General features: G+C 43.6%; 2 protein-coding genes across 3 annotated transcripts in view; one reads left to right on the plus strand and one right to left on the minus strand.

Moving 5' to 3' along the window:
• farp2 (FERM, RhoGEF and pleckstrin domain protein 2) overlaps positions 1–4,619 on the plus strand; it is a 43,053-nt gene extending 38,434 nt beyond the window's left edge. The window contains exons 24-27 of the mRNA XM_036520675.1: positions 298–461; positions 2,340–2,447; positions 2,969–3,120; positions 3,258–4,619. Coding sequence (XP_036376568.1) covers positions 298–461; positions 2,340–2,447; positions 2,969–3,120; positions 3,258–3,342 — 509 coding nt within the window. The 3' untranslated portion in view covers positions 3,343–4,619. The remainder of the gene's footprint in view (positions 1–297; positions 462–2,339; positions 2,448–2,968; positions 3,121–3,257) is intronic.
• Positions 4,620–4,794: 175 nt separating this feature from the next.
• On the minus strand, positions 4,795–17,763 carry stk25a (serine/threonine kinase 25a). 2 transcript variants are annotated; one of them, XM_036521823.1, is made up of 11 exons: positions 17,384–17,763; positions 11,521–11,751; positions 11,149–11,205; positions 10,949–11,057; positions 10,440–10,597; positions 9,765–9,950; positions 9,543–9,688; positions 9,232–9,340; positions 8,899–8,970; positions 7,339–7,475; positions 4,795–6,862 (listed from the first exon to the last, which is right to left on the minus strand). In XM_036521823.1, exons 1-11 carry the CDS (start codon positions 17,411–17,413, stop codon positions 6,823–6,825), a joined length of 1,275 nt encoding a protein of 424 aa, XP_036377716.1. In that variant the 5' UTR covers positions 17,414–17,763; the 3' UTR covers positions 4,795–6,822. The 2 variants fall into 2 exon arrangements, with proteins under 2 accessions (XP_036377716.1, XP_036377717.1); XM_036521824.1 differs by lacking the exon at positions 17,384–17,763 and adding an exon at positions 16,923–16,949.
• Positions 17,764–19,139: the final 1,376 nt, after the last annotated feature.

Below are 19,139 nucleotides of genomic sequence, written 5' to 3' on the forward strand. Positions count from 1 at the left end.
TATAACATACACACGTTGGGTATTAAGGATCACCCAGGACTGTGCTTAGATGTCAAAGCTGTAAACTGCTTTTCTGTCCAGACCAATTGAAGCGGTAAAGAACACTGCAGTACATTCTGATTATGGTATGTGTGATGTATGTAGTGCGGGACTTCCCCTGACAGGTGCCAGCGATGGAGGCGTACCCCCTCAGATCCTGCTGTTATGACCTAGTTAACCCCCCTGCCCATCCCCGCCGACCCGTGCCCTCCCCCCAACCCCCCTCCCTCTCCTCCCTGCTGCCCTCCTGTCCGGCAGGGTCGTCTGATGAGGTGTCCCTGGAGCAGGAGTCGGAGGATGACATGCACTCCTCCCGCAGCTCCCTGGACAAGCAGATGCACCACCGTGCCAATACCACCATGCACGTGTGCTGGCATCGCAATACCAGTGTCTCCATGTCTGACCACAGCCTGGCCGTGGAGGTATCCCTCCCCTCCCTGCCTTCCCATTCCCTTTGCCCTACCCCCTGCCCCTGCTCCCTCCCCTTTCTGGCCCTTCAGCTCAGAGCCAAACCCCTCAGCAACAGCACACACATACTGACAGATTTTGTGCCAAGTACCTCTATAAACTACTTACGGTAACCCTGATGAAGGTTTATTGGCTGTTTCACCAGCTAAAAGAAGTCTTTTGTGACTCAGTCACAAGACTCAGTCTTGTGAGAGGTAAATTTAATTACCCTGTCAGTTTTGCCTACCTCTGTTTCCCAAAGCACATGCATATAAATTGACCAGATGTGTGAATGCTGTCTACACAAACAGGAGATAACTATGTAGAAGTTACAACAGTTTTAGATTCTGTTGCTGACTGCTGATTATTGATGTTGTTTGGGTTGGTGCTCCTCTCTGCTCCCACCTACTGGATCATGTCACCACTGCACTCACAGCTCCAAATCCTTCCTCTGATTTTGTTTGTGTGCCAGCTGTGTTATCATTCAGAAAGTCCAGCGAATTCATTCCAATTGGCATGTCAAAAGTGTGCTCTGTGAAAGGTCTGTCTCTGAGTTTGAAGTGGACCCTACATACCCTACAGTGTTTGAGTGGGAAAGAACTTCCTACAACAGCTGTTGGAATCTGGGATATGGACCTCACAAATAATATGCACAAAGACAGATTAATCTTTTTCCTCTCTGACTAACAGCTCACCACTGGCTCGCTAGAAAAATCTCTGATATATTCTGCTGTCTTTGCACTAACACTTCTGTTGTTTCTGTCTTTCTCCTCCATGGCTGTTTGTCTCTCATACTCTCCCCTGTATCTCTTCTTTTCTCTTTTTCTCCCTTGTGTCTCTTTTTCTCTGTCTGTCTGCCATGTCTCTCCCACTCCCTCTCTGCCTGATGCTGTCTGTCTCTTCTGATCCTCGTCCCACATCAGTCTTCAGCTCTCCAGCCATTTCTCCAGAGCTCCCCCCTCGTTACCTCTTGGGTCAGGGCCAGCGACCCAACACCATCACTCATGTGTGCTGGTATCGCAACCAGAACCTCTCTCTGTCTGATTACCTGCACATGAACCAGGTACCCCTGGCCCTAGAGCGACACAAATTGCCTGCCACCTAGGCCTCAGCGCCCCATGTTTTATATGTGTTAGTGCTACTTTAGAGTCTATTTTGGTTAAGTATGAATCTATTTTTTCAGTTAATCTTCACTGAAAGTCATTTAACATCTCCTGCTCTGTCTTCTCTAGTCAATGTCTACTTTCGTCTATTAAAAAAAAACTTTCTTAATCCTCTTCTTTCATCATGCAAACAGGCTGGAATCTGTCCTTGTACACAGTATATCGGTATAGAACAGTCATAGGTACTTTTACTAAGTAGCCGCAAGCCCATTCACCCTTTTCTGGTCAACAGTGGTCTGAGCATGGTTATATCCTGTTCACCACCTCTGGGTGTTGTAGCCAGGAAGCACAGCAGGTGAAAACCAGCCACATGTGTTTTGAATGCCGTTAATTACTCTTACCCTTCGATTTCCTTTGGAACTTGTGGATTACATGGCCTTTGTATGTCTCCTTGTGAGGTCCTGTCTTACAAAGGCTTTATAATAGTAACATGGCAAAGGTCCTGTCTTTTTTTTATAGGTGCAGCAGGAAGGACAGATTGTCAGTTATATGATAGCTTAATAAACACAGAAGATGTATTCTCCCATTTGTTGACTGATAGGGAGACTGACACAGTCTAGTGATCTTCCTTGGTTGTCCAATGATCTGAGTGAATTTCAGTCAATGACAAGCTGCATCCACTCCACCAGCCTGACCCCTACTGCTCACCGCTACCCCCTCCCCACCTCTCTCTATGTCTCCTTCCTCTAGAACCAGCTCTCGGGGTACCTCCTGAGGAAGTTCAAGAACAGCAATGGCTGGCAGAAGCTGTGGGTGGTCTTCACTAACTTCTGCCTGTTCTTCTACAAGACACACCAGGTACCACCCTCACACCAGTGAGCGCTCAGCCTGGGCAGTCTGGGGCTGTGAGTCAGCCACTCACTTGAATGTTTTATGTATAGTGCTGTTTTGTGGGGAAGAGGTAGTTGCTCAGCTTGATTTCTTTTCACTCAGTGAAAAAGACGTCATTAATAAGGGTGAGTTATTGATGTGACTGCTGTAAACTCCCTGATTGAGGAAATGAGGGGCCGTTTGGCTCAGTGCTCCCCGCAAGTGATTTATGCGAGGCATAAAAGCACTCACTGTGACTCTGAGGCAGGCTAATTACCTCACACTTACTTATCTCCAAGACTGATGAGACTCCATCTCTCCTAGAAAGTACAGATAGCCTCCACTGGTTCAGTTTAATCAGTTTCTCCGATTTAAAAAGTGAAAAATGATGCCTTTCAGCTCACTCTGGGAGAAAAAAAGACCCCACTGCAGGGCTGTTTTTCCTCAGCAGAGCTTTATAAGAAGGTGTGGACAAACCTCCAGCTGTTCATATTCCACTCTACATGCAGGATGACTTCCCCTTGGCCAGCCTCCCACTGCTGGGATACACGGTCAGCACCCCGGGCGAATCGGACAGCATCCACAAGGAGTATGTCTTCAAACTGCAGTTCAAATCCCACGTGTACTTCTTTCGGGCGGAGAGCGAGTACACCTTTGAGAGGTACCCCGTCTCTTTGTAAGGGGCCCTAGCTAAGGGCGATTCCTAAGCAAATGGGTAATTCTTACAGTGAGTCTATTTTCCTGGCTGGGCCCAAGCTCATGCTGGTGTAACAGTTGCACTCTGTTCTTGTTACACAGATGGATGGAGGTGATCAAGAGTGCAGCCAGTGCCACAGGTCGGGTCAGCCTCCTCAAAGACCCCCTAGAGATGAATGGGAACTGAGCGCCTCCCTGGGCGGAGCTTCTGGAGCTAGGGGGCGGGGCCTCACAAACTCCTGAAATTCTTTTTTGGTTAATATTATCATTGTTGTTATTATTATTATTAGTAGTAGTAGTAGTAGTATTGATATTCTTATTTTCTTATTTTTCTGCTCCCATTAGTGCTGGGGGTTATTCACTAACATTTACAAAGACTGCAGGATTTCTCTTTCTCTGAGCTTGTTTGACCCACTTTTCAGCAGACATTTGGAGTGTTTTTTACGGGTGGGGATGAGATTTTTGCTTACCAAACACCATGCAATGTGTTGTCATCCCATCTCCGCATTGACGCAAGATGAAGACAACGTCACACCAAAGACTTGCTTTGGCTGAGGCCAGAACCACTAATTGGCCACATACAATAACTAACTGGTATTTTATCCATCAAAGGAGCTTGAAGTAGTGGGGAAGGTACGATGACAACCAAATTTTCCTGGAATTTTGCAGCATGTAGTACCAAATAATCCTGCTTGACTTGGTTTACATTTCTCAAGCTGTCGTTTTGCTGAAGAAATTAGGTAATGTGCAAAACAAGGACAGTCAACATTATTCACATCCATCATAGCCTCAAGCGTAGTTGTGTGTGTGTGTGTCACACAGACCAGGTTGGCATGAAATATAGCCCACCAGAGTGGTTTAAAACTATGAACATTTACCTATACCATTGTGATAATGCACCCTGTAGTAAATAACTGTCTGTTGCTTGACAATCTGAAAAGGGACCATCTTTATAATCACTTTCATACGAAGCAAGTAGCCACACATTAAATCGTAGAGGAGCTTTATTTGCTCAGGGAAGGAGTGGGGTTGTTGACTGGGGCTCTAGTTTGCCAAAGGACTAAGTAAAGTGATGCTTGTCCCAAATATCTCATAGAACTGGTTGGGGGTACTTTTTTTATGGGGGGTGGGCATGTCTAGCTGGGCATGTCTTGTCACAGCCATAACACCACCAGGAAGAGTGTGTCTCAGCCTAGGGGAGTTTGGAATGGTTAATGTGTGTGAGAGCGGGGCCCTGAGTGGGTCCCACTCGATGAACACCACCACTCAGATGAAGAACTGGGCAGAAAGTGGGAGCGTGGCCTGCTAAAGGCTGACCTGGGACCAGGAGGAAGGTCTAGCTGCTTTTAGAAGGCTCTGCTCCCAGGCTCTCAGGCTCTGCTTTGAGAAGCAGCTCACTCGCTGTGAGAGGGCTCTGCTCTGTGTCTGAGAGCTGCAGAGACTCAGCACAGCCTTTGATAGATGGGGACAACAAACATCAGTGGTTTTATAGGAGTTTTTGGGAAGTTTAGTAATGAATTTGTGATTTCTAAGCCTGTTCTAATGTAAATGCTGAGATGCAGTGAACATAAAATGTGACATGTTTAAAAAAAAAAAAACATACCAATTGTGAGAATATTATCCAAGTGTACTAGTAAATTTTAAGTATTTGTTGACCTATTAATTTTTTTACTCTCAATGATTTGTGACAATATACGCACAATTCCATTTCATACAGCATTTGCTGTTTTTATGGTCTCACACAGGTTTTGGGGGAAAAAAATCATCTAAAACCAAAAACGGACTTAAGAAGGTACCCAGTGCCACAAGGTTCATTAATTCAAGTGTTGTTCTGCAGGATGCACTTCTTTTTGGGTTTCAGTAGCTGTGCATTACCCATGACACAGTGACAGACTTGCTCCCCATAAGCAGTCCCCCTTCACTATTCAGAGCTGTCACACTGTCTGAAGCCACCCGGGAGTTCTCACTTCAGAGGTTCGTGGGACTTCATTGTCAATGTTTCAGTATAAAAAAGACCCCATGTTATACATCCACTTTCACTTTTTTCAGTTTTATTTTTCAGCATTATCTTTCATACACACAATGACTGAACCAATTTTTTTTTAATTTGAGTCCATCATACCAATTGAGCAACAATGGTAAAACATCATTTATTGCCCAGTGAAACATGGTATTTGTACCATCAGAAGGGAAGGTGAAAATGCGACAGATGCATTTTTGACTAAAGTATATTGGGACTATTAAGATTTGTTGAGGGTAGATTCCATTGTTACTGAAGAGACTGAGAATGCCGCATGTATTTTGCAAATGAAAGTTCAGTAAACTTGGACAGTGAGCATTTTTATGATTACATATTTGGGGGTCCAGTGGGGGAGTATGTGGAGCTGCTGCAGGCTTTTATGCCATTATGTAACTGAATGAATGTTGTAAAGGAGGTCTCTGTAGCAGTGTTCAGTGTTAGTTTTGGAGAGAATGTTACATATACTCTATTTTGACTAATTCATTTGTTTTGTTAGAAATGTCATGCTTTGTTTTGAAGACTGAAAAAACATGCAGGAGTTCTATATCTGTGCCAGATCTATTCAGGAATAATGTTGGAGTAATTTTTTTAGATTTTTTTTATTGGAAAAGAATGCTTTGTTTCCTGTTTTTTTTTTCTTTTACACAGAGTTTTAGCAATGATATGTGGGTTAGATCACCAGTATGCCATGCCATCATTGTAAAATGTTGGTAAAACGACCACTACAGTTGCTTAGACGTGCTGGTCTTGATAAATTAGTACCAAACACCCTCTGGTAAATTGCATTTGCACAACTCTGTATTTCGTATAAGGACTGGAATCCCTCTCACTCACTTGTGCTGCGTTCCATTTGAACTGGGAAGCCGTCATTTCCGAGTGTGTGACGTCATTCCCAGCTCCGACTTCGGAGGTAAATGGAACACAGCATTAGTGTGGACATGAGAGGTCAGTGGCGCAGAGCAGTATCAATCCATCTCCTGTATCTGCTGTTCCTGGGGCTGTCTGGAAACTGGTCAGGGGCTCCTCCTGGGTCCTCTTTGTCCCCTCATTTAAGACTTCTCTTTTAAACCAAGGGCCATGTTGCCGTCTCGCTCAGTCTCATGACTCAATTTCTATTTATTGTTTACCATGTTGGTGGAGTAACCACTCCCACACACCTCGCATGTAGCGGTTGTCATGTTATTACCGTGAAAGGATAATAAATAAAATTCAGCTGACTGTAACAGTAACCTGGTCTCTGCTTTCTCTGTCCTTCTCCTCCGGGTGTGCTCGATGCTTCGAGACGCCAATAGCCATTGTCATACATGCTTGCTTTTGGGCCAGAAATCCAGCCACAGCACACAAAACTAGCAACAGACCTTCTGTCTCAACGCTTCCATAGAGTTTATTGTACACGACATGATCTAACAGTTTGTTACACACAGCGCTTGACATTTTTACTTTTTAAACATTCACCATTCTATAAAGGAAAACTGTAAAAATATTTCATTGTAATCTCTAATTAAAAGATCTGTGGGGAGTGGAAGGGGGTTGGGAGTGCTCTGGTCTGGGGGGCAGTGCCAGTGGCACCTGGGACCAGATGGGCAGGAGGGCTTTGTCCAGATGGCTCTCTGGTGGCAGGGGTTGAGGGTTAGCAGCCGGTGGGTCTCACCGTGAGGAAGGGGTGGTATTCCCATTTAACGAAAACCTAGGAGAGTGAGGGAGAGAGAGAGAGGGTGAGGGCATGGCAGGACACTTGGCATGGCTCAGGAGGGAAGCTGGTGTTAGGATCTCCAGGAAATCACCGCACATTCCTGACAGGCTTCCCTGCTGGCTAAACTGGGTTGGTATGCAGTCTCACAGTGAAATCCTGAATGATTCAGCAGTGTGAATCAATGTGATTTTGAAAAAACTAACCCACATTTTTGTTAACATGAATGATAATTGTCTGACATCTTTCTTTTTCCATTCCACTAATAATTTGGAACTGTAACTGTGATTGTCCATGCTCTTTGCTTAGTTCAGTTATTCTCACAAAATATTAAAATATCTGAATTACCTGTGTGAACTATGAAGTGTTTCTGGAACACCCCTTATTTGCACCAGTCAAATGATTTGGTCAGTAATGCAGCTCAAACTGGGAAGGCTGCCTTTTGGAGAAAGCCCAAGAGGAGGTCCACTCACCTCCGCACCCGCTCCATCATGTGTGTGACCAGACGGTCTGAGATGCCGGGGCAAGACTCCTCTGCCAGGCTGAAAGCGTTCTCCAGCTCCTCTATGGCACCCAAGCTGCCCCCGCTGGCATGCCGCTTCTCCTTTAGCTAAAAATGTGAGGCAGTCAGCAGCACACCTCTGTCGCAGGTTCTTAACTAGACTAATGAGACATCCTGAACCACTTTAAGTCACATTCCAGGGATTTTTTTACACCATTTTTACACTTAGAACAGTCTATCTCGAAGCAATATAAAACTTATTCTAAAACAGCTTTTTGTCTAAAACATTAGCCCGTGAGACTGTTACATTTGCCTATGAAATCACTACCTATCATTCAAATATTTACTAATTTAAAGTGGTGATAAGGGTGTTTTTTTCATGTCACAAAGGAAATTGTAGCGACTGAGAGTGATGCACTGAAGCTTTGAACCAAAGTCTGATTTTAAAAAAAGCTTTCTGACCATTATTCCATTACGTCATCAAACTTTGATGCTGTGCCTGTTGCTAGCTATAATGTAAACAATCAGGGAAACAAATAAGAATAGCACATAGTAGATCCGTTTACATTTGGGGTTAAGGTTTTAACCTGAATAGCATTTCTTTATGCGAGTTAAGCTTGGCCAAGTATTCTGTAGCTGCAATGGGAAATCTGGGCCCGCTTTGCAGAAAGATTTTAGCCACTGGCGGCAAATGATAGGCTTTTACAGAAACCCAGAAACGGCTGTGTCTTTTGCGCAACTTTCGCATTTCTGGCTGAGGGAGGTGAGAAGACCATATCCCACAGGCAGATACTTTAAATGCTGGAATGGAACCCTTACGTAGTCCCCTGATTACTGTCATTGCTCTATGAAATAGGAAGTGCCTGAGATTTCACCCAGCTGTTCCCTGAGCAAAGAATGTCCTGTCCCAGTATAATGCTCAGGGTGAAAAGAGTGATCCAATACAAACTCAGGCATGACTTCATCAGTAGTCAAGGGGAAGCAGAAGGAATTTTAGATCCACGGGGATAAACTATCTTTCTACATACCGGTGTGTTCAGGAGCCACTGGAATTGGCTCCAGCAGTGTCAGTAATTCACAAGGAACTGAAATTAAACTGAGGTGAAACTGCCTAGCCAAGACTCCCCTTTACAAAAATATTCGAAGAACAGGAAAGATGTGAGAGGAATTCCAATTTCAGCATGCTGCAGCATGACCCCATAGGGTAACCTAGTAAGGTAGAACCAAAACTAAGCTGGGAAAAGGCACTGCAGGGACAATGTCTCATGACAACAGTGAGGGAAGTGTGAAGGATGCAGCCATTTTTTTAAAACCCCATGGTGTGGAAAGCACGTCTCGGCCAGTGCAGCCAGTACAAATCTTGTGGGCTGGCCAGCAGCTGCTATCTTTTACATTTACATTACATTTACATTTATTTATTTAGCAGACGCTTTTATCCAAAGCGACTTTTAGGGTGTGCTAGTATGAATGCTTTGATGCCAATGTGTTGTCCTTCTTGCCAGTCCCTATCAACCCCTCTCATGGACTTTACCTCTCTGAAAATCGGTGTGACTAGCGCTGACAGACATTGTGACTTGGGCTGCCTCTTCACGGCCTCTGTCATCTGTGCATAAACCAAAGAGAACTATCAACTGCTATACTGAGCAATTCCTTCTCAATTCTAACTAAACATACACACATAGACACGTATGTATTAAAAATGTGATGATTAATGAAAACATGCATAATACATGCATAATGAAAACATGCATTTGTTTCCAAGAAAAAAGCAGTATCTTTTATGCTAAGGTCCAAAGCTCTGCGTCACTGGGTGCAAGACCTCAGGGTGGAGTCATGTTGGTGCACTCTACAGGCGTGCCCTCACCTTTGAGTCTGAATTGTTGAAGCTCCTCTGTAGTTTGTTCATGGAGCTGGGCCGTACTGTGGGGAAGGTCCACATGGGACATTGGTCTCTGTCATCCCCATCACCATCCCTGAGAAGGGGCGCAAACAGTCACAGTTACTCAAATGCCGAAACGGCTACAGGCTTATCGAGGAACCACCAATGGTTACTAAGAAATACACAATCTCTGGGCAGAGTGAAGGTACAGGTTCAGGTCAGATAGAAAAGTGGGGTGGAGATAAAGGAAGTTTAGGACTAGTTTGCTAAAGGTCAAATATATCGGGCACGCATACATATCGGAGTCGTCAGAGCTGGACTCATCCCCATGACCCTCTGACTTCCAGCGCCGATATCTGTCGATGAGCTCTGCCAGGTAGGACGTCTTCTTGGTGTAGCGCGTGATGAACTTGTGCTTCAGCAGCTCCTTGGCTGTGGGTCTCTGCAGAGCGACAGTGCTTTTTCAGAGGTCGACATGCCAAATGGGTCGTTCTGCATAGATCACGGGCCATACTCACAAATCGGGGGTCCTTGTTGAGGCAGGCCTCCACAAACTCCTTAAAGGGCTTGCTGTAGGTTCCCTCCAGCGTGGGGGGGTTGTTCTTCGGAATGAGGAAGAGGACTCTCATGGGGTGCAGGTCCGAGTTGGGGGGCTCTCCCTTTGCCAGCTCGATGGCGGTTATTCCCAGCGACCAGATGTCAGCCTGCATTAAACAAACTTCACTGCAAACAGTCCAGCATTTTTTTTTTAATTCTAACACTGATATTCTTAAAGCACTCTTTACCAGTGCTCAAATTAAAGAAATATGCATATTTACAGTAATATTTGAAAAGGATGATGACAAAGTTAATGTTCAAGTACAGAACATTACCGAGTACAGAATAATATTACAAGGCAGGGCATTCCATGCATAAGGGTCAGAACTGGATGAAAGCCCATTGAGTGAGCAGGTGGCCAGCAGTGTAAGCATGAAGGGTCACTAACATTCATGGGGTTATGCTGCAATGTTTTCATCAAAAGGGTAGAAATGAGATAGTTTGTTTTCTAAAGCTCATACTTTGCTTATACTCTAAACCACTTTGAAGAGGCTTTCCTAAAAAGCAGAACCCTCTGAGAACTTCATCGTGTAGTACTGCCCAGACCTTGCACTGCTCTGTCTGTCTCGGAGGGAGGTCTTAACATCGCAGCTCACCTTAAAGTCATACGCTGACTGCTTGATGACCTCTGGCGCCATCCAGAAGGGCGTGCCCACGAACGTGTTCCTCTTGATCTGGGTGTCTGTCAGCTGCCCGGCCACCCCAAAGTCCGCCAGCTTCACGTCGCCCTGCTCTGACAGAAGGACGTTGGCAGCTGTGCGGGGGGTTGGACAAAGAAGTTGTTAGAGGCCCTGCTTCACATTAACCCAAAGTGGGGGTTGACCTTTGACCTGTGAGTTTCACACATACCTTTGCATGGAACAGGCATGATATGGAAAGCACCAAAGCAGGAAAAAACATGTAAGCCTTAAAATAACTTTTTTTTAGTATAATTTGACAATAATGTGCATTTCTGGTAAGAGAATATTTGGACCCACAGTCCCCAGGGGCAAAAAGACTGCAGACACAATCAGGACCCTGGGGTGTGACATCAAGGGCTGAGAGCTTGGGGTAGGAGAGGCTGGAGATGATCTTGGGTTCAGGGGGGCGGCACTTGCGTGCTGACCTTTGATGTCCCGGTGGATCTTCCTTTCAGAGTGCAGGTAGTCCAGTCCTTTCAGGATTTCCCTCAGGATGGTGGCAATGTAGGTTTCCTCCAAGGGCCCTGGCTTCAGCTGTGAGATAAGGCAGCCAGAGTTGCTCAGAGGTCCAGAGGTGTAGATATGAGCTCTGGAGCATGGAGATATTGAGAATGAGCCCACTTACCAGGTCCAGGGCGGAGCCCCCTCCCAGATACTCCATGATGATCCACAGCTTGGTCCCCTGTGAGAACACAGAGCCTCATTATAACTGCATCATTCATAAGGAAATAAAAGGTGAAAGCAGAGTCATACCTATTTATGGAGTCATTATTAATACAGATTGCACATTTAGGCCGATCAGTTATCATAAAATTAGAGTAATCATCATTTCATGAATGACTCATCCTCATTTTCTTGGAACGAGTTTTGACCCAAACGCACACACTTAAAGATGACCATATGTATCCAACCAGCTCTCTGAATCATATGTTCCATTAACCTACTCTGTGATGTTTTGACCATGGCCTCACTGCTATGGACAGGGTGTAGGAAGCACCTTGAGGTAGGAGCCGAAGTATTTGGTGACGAACGGGCTGTCACACTGGCTGAGCACGGTGATCTCTTGCTGGATGTCCTCGATCTCGTCCTCCGCCTCTTCCAGGTCGATGATCTTGATAGCCACCACCTCTTTTGTGCGGTTGTTGATGCCCTTGTACACCTCCCCGAACGAGCCCTTCCCAATGCGCTCCAGCTTGGTGAAGTACTCCTCGGGGTCCAGCCGCGAGTTCTGCACACAAGGATGAACAGCACCATCACAACAAACATACAGGACCAGTTAAAAACCAAGACGACAAACTTTCTGAAGATCACATAGAAAGTTTCATCTCTCAAACCCTGTAGTAAAAAAAAGAGAAAAAAAAGAGAAAGTAACGACTGACGACTGGAATTCCTTAGCCCAACCACGAAGGAAGACAAAGTGTGTAATATCCACAGCGATAAACAGTCTCTGGTTACACTTTCCAAGAAACACATCCACAGTCAATTTCCAATGAGTCATTACTGGCATGATAACATGAACACACTGACAATGCAAAAACATTTACAGTTAAAGGGAAACAAAGATAGCTGTAAACTTGCAATGGTAGTAAAGCCATAATAATTAAAGCATACATCCAAAAAAGGAAAAAAAAACTCCACATATAGATATAGTGTAGTGCCTGTGTATATAATTTCACGTTCTATTAGCTCTAAGAGAAATACACCAGGAAAGCTGATAATCTGTGTAACAATAATGGTCTTAATAGTGTCTGTCCCCTTGTGTTTACTGAGGGCAAGAGACAACCAGAAAGTTCAAACGTCCCAAGATATGATGGCCATGCATACTAAAGGCTATTTTCCTTCAGATGCTCACAGTTATTGAGCACCTGTTCTTCTGAGTGACAGAGTGCCAGTGCCAAACCTGATGTTCTCTGGAAACATGTTTTCCACACCAGCCAGCAGTTACCAAGCAACAGGTACCATAAGGCAATGTTTCCGCGGATGCTGCACCTCTTGTGCTGACTCAAGCTTTAAAGGAGGCCTGGTTCGGAAAATAAAAATACCATTTCTTTCGTCGTTATACAGTAGTCATTTTTCCACATTACATTCCATAATTATTCAACTCTAAAATCTAATACACCACTACTAAACAACTATAAAAACAACAGGCCCATCGCTTCTAAGGGAGTAGACAGTCATAAATGACTGTACACTAGGTATGCCATTATTCAGTGTAGTACGATAACTTGGGGGAGGAATGAGGCATATATAATGAACGTTACCCTTATGCTAGATGGCACAGGCAGCCTCCTGAGCAATGCGTATGATTTCAGTCAGACTGATGGTTGGACTTGGCCACTGCCATGTGGCGGCAGCCCTGGGCTGTGTGTGTGATGAAGGAAAGCGCACAGGCAGGCACACTCTGTCACAGTGGGCGCTAAGGTGCGGGGGGCAGCTGAGCCCCACAGCCTGGGCTCTGTCCCTGTGGTGTCATCCTTATCTCTGCCCATCATTCCTCCTAGCCCCTGCACCCCCCCCCCCCCCCCCACAAAGGCAGACCCAGACTACATGTCAGCTCAGCATCCCTGGCCCCCACGCACCATTAAGTTCAGTCCAGGCCATCTTCCACTACAGATTTCCATCGCCATGGAAAAACCGAGATACAGAGCTAAATATAGACTTATGGCCCAGGATGATTTTAATCTTTTACGTCACTCTGACGCTGACATGGAGGATGGAGGATGTAAAGGTCCGCTGCATCTCATTTAGGAAGCAGACTCAGAGTGAGTGAATGAATCACTGGCTGCAAGAGTGGGGGCACCCGCACATCCCCATTAACAGCACACACACAGAAAGGATAAGCACTCAAGACACATTCAGCTCCTCTTAACCCCTCAATGGGGCCAGCTGCTATGTCTCAACCACAGAGATTTACACTGTGGATGTGTGGATCAGGATGAATCACTGATACCCCTGTAAAACAGGGTAACGTGCCGTGTAGGAATGCATAAACTGAGGGTCACTTGTAACTGTGTGTGCATATTTTCAACCAGATAGCAAAAGGCATCCTCATTTAGGTTTGAGAGGGAACCTTCATGACATAGACAGGATTGATAATGATCCGCCTTCTCATATCTGTATGTCCAATTTCATATAACCCAAGTTATTTTACAGTACTATGTAGTACCGATGCACATGGTTCCTTGGTGCAACAAATTAACATGACAATGAGACCTTTCAAACTGGACAGCTACTTCATGTCATGTTGATCTTGCCAATTCTGGGCACAGACTTCAGCAGACCTCAGATGATGACACAGGGATTTGCATGCATCCAGCCTAATTCTCAGATCTAACTTGCATATCAACAGCTTATTCAAAATACCTGTTTTGAAATCCCCTTATTCAGACAAGAATGCCAACGGATGCCACACTAATGCTAGATGCGTTCAACTTTGTGTGAACTTTCAAGAGCATTTATGAATTAGTCTTTTTTCTCTTTGATAGCTTGCTAAATAGAGGGATGTGGGAGCCGTTCAGAGCTTTATTTTGTAATAGTGTTTTCACACAAAGGTTTCACTGATAAACAAATCAGGATAATTAGATGAGAAATGTTTCTGAACTAAAGAAGAAAAAACAGAACAGGTGATCTGACACACAGGTTTCTGCATGGATTTCAGCTTGCCTGAAGGACATTTCACAGTTGAAGGTTGGACCCCTGCTTAAAGCCTAAACAGGCAAAATCTGAGATGCTTTTCATTCTATCCAGGTCCTCCCCGTATCAAGACCTCTCACTCAGCCTAGACTCTACAAGCCTTTTCACTAATGCCACTATCAAAAGCCTTGGTATAATACTTGATAGCGAACTCTCCTTCTCTTCTCAGGTTGCAGCAGTGAGTCGGGCATGCAGATTCTTTTTGTACAACATCTGAAGGATCTGCCCCTACCTCACTATGTATTCTATGCAACTCCTAGTTCAGGCCCTGGTCCTCTCACACCTGGACTACTGTAACGCCCTCGTTCTACTGTGCTGGAAGTCGCTCTTGACAAGAACGTCTACTAAAATGCATGAAATGTAAATGTAATGTGATGTGAACTTTTTGAGTTTGTTAGAGCATTAGAATTAACAATTCTCCGTCAAAGACAAATTATACTAACGCTAGTCTTCACACCATGCTTTAAGCAAGAAAAAAATATAGGAACGGTAATGTATTACCAGGCTAACAGCAATGGTCAGAGACAGACACATGCTACTTGTGACATGCTCTTGATGCAATTTTAACCATGACTTTGATTACTACTGTTACAACACCATAGTCCAATACGACCGTGGATTCAGCTGAATGCTGGCCCTATGTCATGTACAGTATCTCATATGGCCTTGGCCCAAACAAGTGCTTGTTAGCTCCTCTCCCAGTGAACTCCAGCATGCAGGGAAAATGTACTGTTCTGAGTTCAAGCTGGGCTATTCCGATTAATGAAGTATATTTCCACAAACATACACATCACGCGACTGAAGTTCAGCAGATAAGACTCATATCAATGTATGTACCGGCCCCTTACGCAGTCATGCAACTTTTTATGCTCTTTTAAATGACTGTGTGGAGCAGTAAAATTAAGAATTTAAGGATAGATTTCCTTGTTCATTCTGTTGCTTGTCCTTGAGTGTCCCCCTGATGTCGTGAGTCTCGTACAATTACCCCACGCTCAATACTCTCACAGAATTCCCAAAACAGAACAGACCTCAAAGGTAATCAGACTTTTGTATGATCTCCCATTCAGATATCTCTTTACTGAGGCATCTCAACAGCACTCAACTGTTTTTCAAACAGTTTGCTGGCAGCTTTCTGTCAGGTAGAAGGAACTGCTACATTCCTGCTCTCTGCTGCACACTCTGGTTCACAATGGAAGCATGAAAAGCTCCACATTTTAAGCACTCTGGCCTCTATGAGTCACAATGAAGATTTTTTTTCTGACGTCACGAGTACAGATATTTTTATCACCAAAAGACTTGGTGCAGCACAAAAATTCAGTTGCATAGAATTAAATAGGCTAATGTAAGTATCATATTACATGGAAATTGTACATATGCTTGAACAAACATCCACAATCCAAGATGCCGGCAAACAGGCTTGAGGGAGGTTGCCTTTTTTTCTCTCAACAGTAATTAACCCAAATCCAGAAGGTCTGCAGGCATGACTGGCATTAGTACCCTTTTCTTGAGTTTCTGTCCTCCGCTGTTCTGTGTAATCCCACACACTCACCAACCTCAAAGTCAATCAAAGGCCCAACAGCCACCTCTATAGAGTACTCATACTGAGGCTTCTTCTGTCTGCAAAGACTTCCCAGGGAACATCAGTGTACTACTTCACATAAGCCTCTGTGCACAAACAAATGCCCTGCATGCTTCTATGAGGAACTACATACCATCTCTGAGAATGATCAACTTTCATAATGGAAGTTATAATTAACTGATTGACAAGACCATTTCAGATGGGTTGCCTGAGTGGATAAGAGTCGCAGCCATCAGTTATAAACGATACCTCAAAATAATTAACTTTCAATTACTGTCAACTGTGAAATACACATGATGCAGGACAATGACCACTGTAACCAGTGATCCACTGCTTGCTGGCAGGCCTGCAGTTACCTGCAATGTAAGCAGTGGAAACCACAAGACGACTACCAATGTCACAATACACTTCTCAACACACTTAATTTTCACTTACCTTACCCAAGTGGAATCAAATCAAATTTATTTATATCAAAATTTATTTACATCAAATCAAATAGATTTAATGTAGTTTAAATAAGGGTTCCTAAAAATAATTAATTGTTCCTTGAGTAGCCATTCTGTTTCATTTTGCAGTCATATGGAGGCTGCCACATCATGTAAAATTACTGATAAATTCAGAGAATGTTTCGATTATGATATAAAAAGAAATGGATCAGTTACTTCTCACCAGTTGGATGTCTGTACTCATTAATGAAATGTATTATTGTAAAGCCAAGGGAATTCTCAAATTATGTCTGAATGGTCAACCACAATATAAGGAAGCCTGACCAGACTAGATGTAAGCGTAGCTAAGTAGCTGACTAGTTACCTGTATTATTTTTAACTTTCACTTGCAAGCTAGCTATCAAATACACAACAGTGTTTAAGAGACTCAGAACACCTGAAACAAAAAGGGAGGCAGCAAGCTAACTAGTTAGCAAATAGTGTAAGGTACCACAAACCACAAGAACATGCATGACAACAGGTAATCAACATTTTCAACATCATGATAATTTTTCAACATTTTCGGTTCTTGCAGCTAGCTAGGTGCATGCCTGTATGAAAACAGGTAATTTGCACAAATAAAATGTATAGACTTATATAACGTTTCAATTCAAGCATAGGACTAGTGGCTGGCTATCTTACCATTTACTGTTGCTCGAGCTCGACGAGAAGAGCATGTAACATAGCTAACGTTAGCTACCTAGTTATCTGTCAAAAATAAACGACATGTTAAATACAGTTACAAAGCTACAACAGTTACCTAAGCATAGCATAAAAATACAGTCACGGTAGCGTAAACTAGCTGCCAACCTAGCTGACTAACAACTAATTAACTTACGCTGTGTAGGGTGGGAAAGCTAGCTGGCTAAATGACTAGCTAGGTAGAGGTATGCGTTGAAAAATTAGCCAGCTTAAAAAAACAGCTGACAAATAGTTGAATATGAGCTCGCAAAGCTCAGGTGCACCTCTTGTTTCCCATCCCCATCCATGAACGCTATTTTACTTGTTCAGAGAGCCAGCACTCCACCGGACTGACTCACACTCACCCAGCGGGTTTGCCGAATTTGACCCCTCGATAAGGGAACAGACCCCCCCGGCCTTACCTGGTTCCGCAGGTCCCGGAGGTGAGCCATGTCGGCAGGCTGGTCAGGATAAGGGCAGCCGCAGCCCTTCCCGCTAGGAATGGGAGTTGTCTAATTTTATTTCAGTATTTTTGTCCTCCTTGTCTGAGACCCTCTAGAACTAGCTAGCTATCTAGCTTGCTACACAAACAGACTCCCTTTCTGTCACTCCACCTTGTTTTCGGGGTCGATTCGCCCACTTGCCAATCCTGCCGCACCGCAAGAAGGACACCTACGTATTCTGTAACTCCATCAATCACATCAGCAGCTGTTTGGAGAATTTCGGCTGTATGTCGATATGAAATTCTTATCAAAAGAGACTCTCTTCTCGTTTGATGCTAAGGGGACACAATCAACACGCATGCGTGAGTCACTCCTGGAAGAGAGTTGAATTATGGGAACTGTATTGTTTTGGTATAATATTTTTACATAAACGTACCAACCGTACAGTAATCCATTGTTTCATGGTGTTATGAAAACCCCGATTGAGGCCTACTGTAATTTATTGTCATTAATTTAATGATTTTCGTTAAAATTATATTTTTTATAATTAATAAATTAGTGTTGATCATATAATTATATGGTTAGTCTACATGTATCTTTGTAAAACAATAATTTCATGAAGTGATATTATACTAATATTAACACGAGCTAATGGACACACCAGTGAGGCGGTATTGTTATTATTCATACGTAATGCTTCGTGAGATTCTTTCCTGGAAGGCCGCTCGTTTAATGGCCACTAGGTTTCAGCATTGCACAAGGAGATTGAATGGAGAGAGACATGCCACGCAATACCCATTTTCTGTGCGTTCAGCTCAGAACTCATAAATTATTAATAGGACTGAAAACAGCTGTTAACATTAAAATGAACATCTTTATACTGCTAAATATTTTAAATCAAAATCTGGGGGAAAAAATGATCAGATTATACTATGATAAACAACAAACATAAACAAATCATACAGTTATGAAACTAATTCATTCAACCACTCACAGAAAAATTAGGGCTAAAAACTAAATGAAATTAAAAAAAAAAAGTCCCTGTGAGACCTAAAATGATGAGCAGACTCCTTAGTGCTCTTAGACCTGTACAGACAGGATCAGGCAAAGGAAGTGGAAGCCTTGATAGGAGAAAGGTTTGGAAGGGAGAGATTCCTTGGGCAAGCCCAGGCAAAATTTTACACAGCAAGATGGATGGTTGCCATCACCAAATTTGCATCCTACTCATCAGAACAATTCACCATTTGGATTTGTTTATACATTGTTTGTTTACTAAAGGAAATAATAATATGCTTTAACATATTTGTGAAATTCATTAGCCAGATGTCCTGTCACCAAGTAGCATTATACTACCTCCTATCTACACAATTACTGAAGAATTCTAGTTAAATCTTTCAAAAACTCCAGAAACAGCTCTCCTTTCTCAAGAGTGTTATGTCACATCTCTGTATGTGACTGTTATGGTAGCATTCTTTCATCTCACGACTTCAAAAAGTGACAGCGAAAAAAAAGTACAGACACACAAAAATCATGCATTTATACAGCATGAAAATGCTTACACACAGTAAAATCCTGATCTGTATGTTTTTCTGCACAAATGTGTTTCACAGAGCGTACTTCAGCAAACTTATTTAGCAGCACATTTCATTGGAGGGGCATACAGCAGCAAAATTCCACTCTTGTAATGGTACCATATCTGTGTGGATTTGACTGCTATCAGCGGCAATACAGAATG

This window comes from Megalops cyprinoides, chromosome 2 (genome assembly GCF_013368585.1).
Source record: "Megalops cyprinoides isolate fMegCyp1 chromosome 2, fMegCyp1.pri, whole genome shotgun sequence".
NCBI classification, from domain to species: domain Eukaryota; kingdom Metazoa; phylum Chordata; class Actinopteri; order Elopiformes; family Megalopidae; genus Megalops; species Megalops cyprinoides.

What these genes read in the sequence shown, in the direction of transcription:
- stk25a (XM_036521823.1), bottom strand. Translation starts at nt 17,413, where the DNA reads ATGGCTCACCTCCGGGACCTGCGGAACCAG. An exon ending in ACTTCGGCTCCTACCTCAAG is followed by an intron (nt 11,206 to 11,520) that starts GTGCTTCCTACA and finishes GTGTTCTCACAG; the next exon opens with GGGACCAAGCTGTGGATCAT. An exon ending in TCAACAATTCAGACTCAAAG is followed by an intron (nt 8,971 to 9,231) that starts GTGAGGGCACGC and finishes GTTTATGCACAG; the next exon opens with ATGACAGAGGCCGTGAAGAG.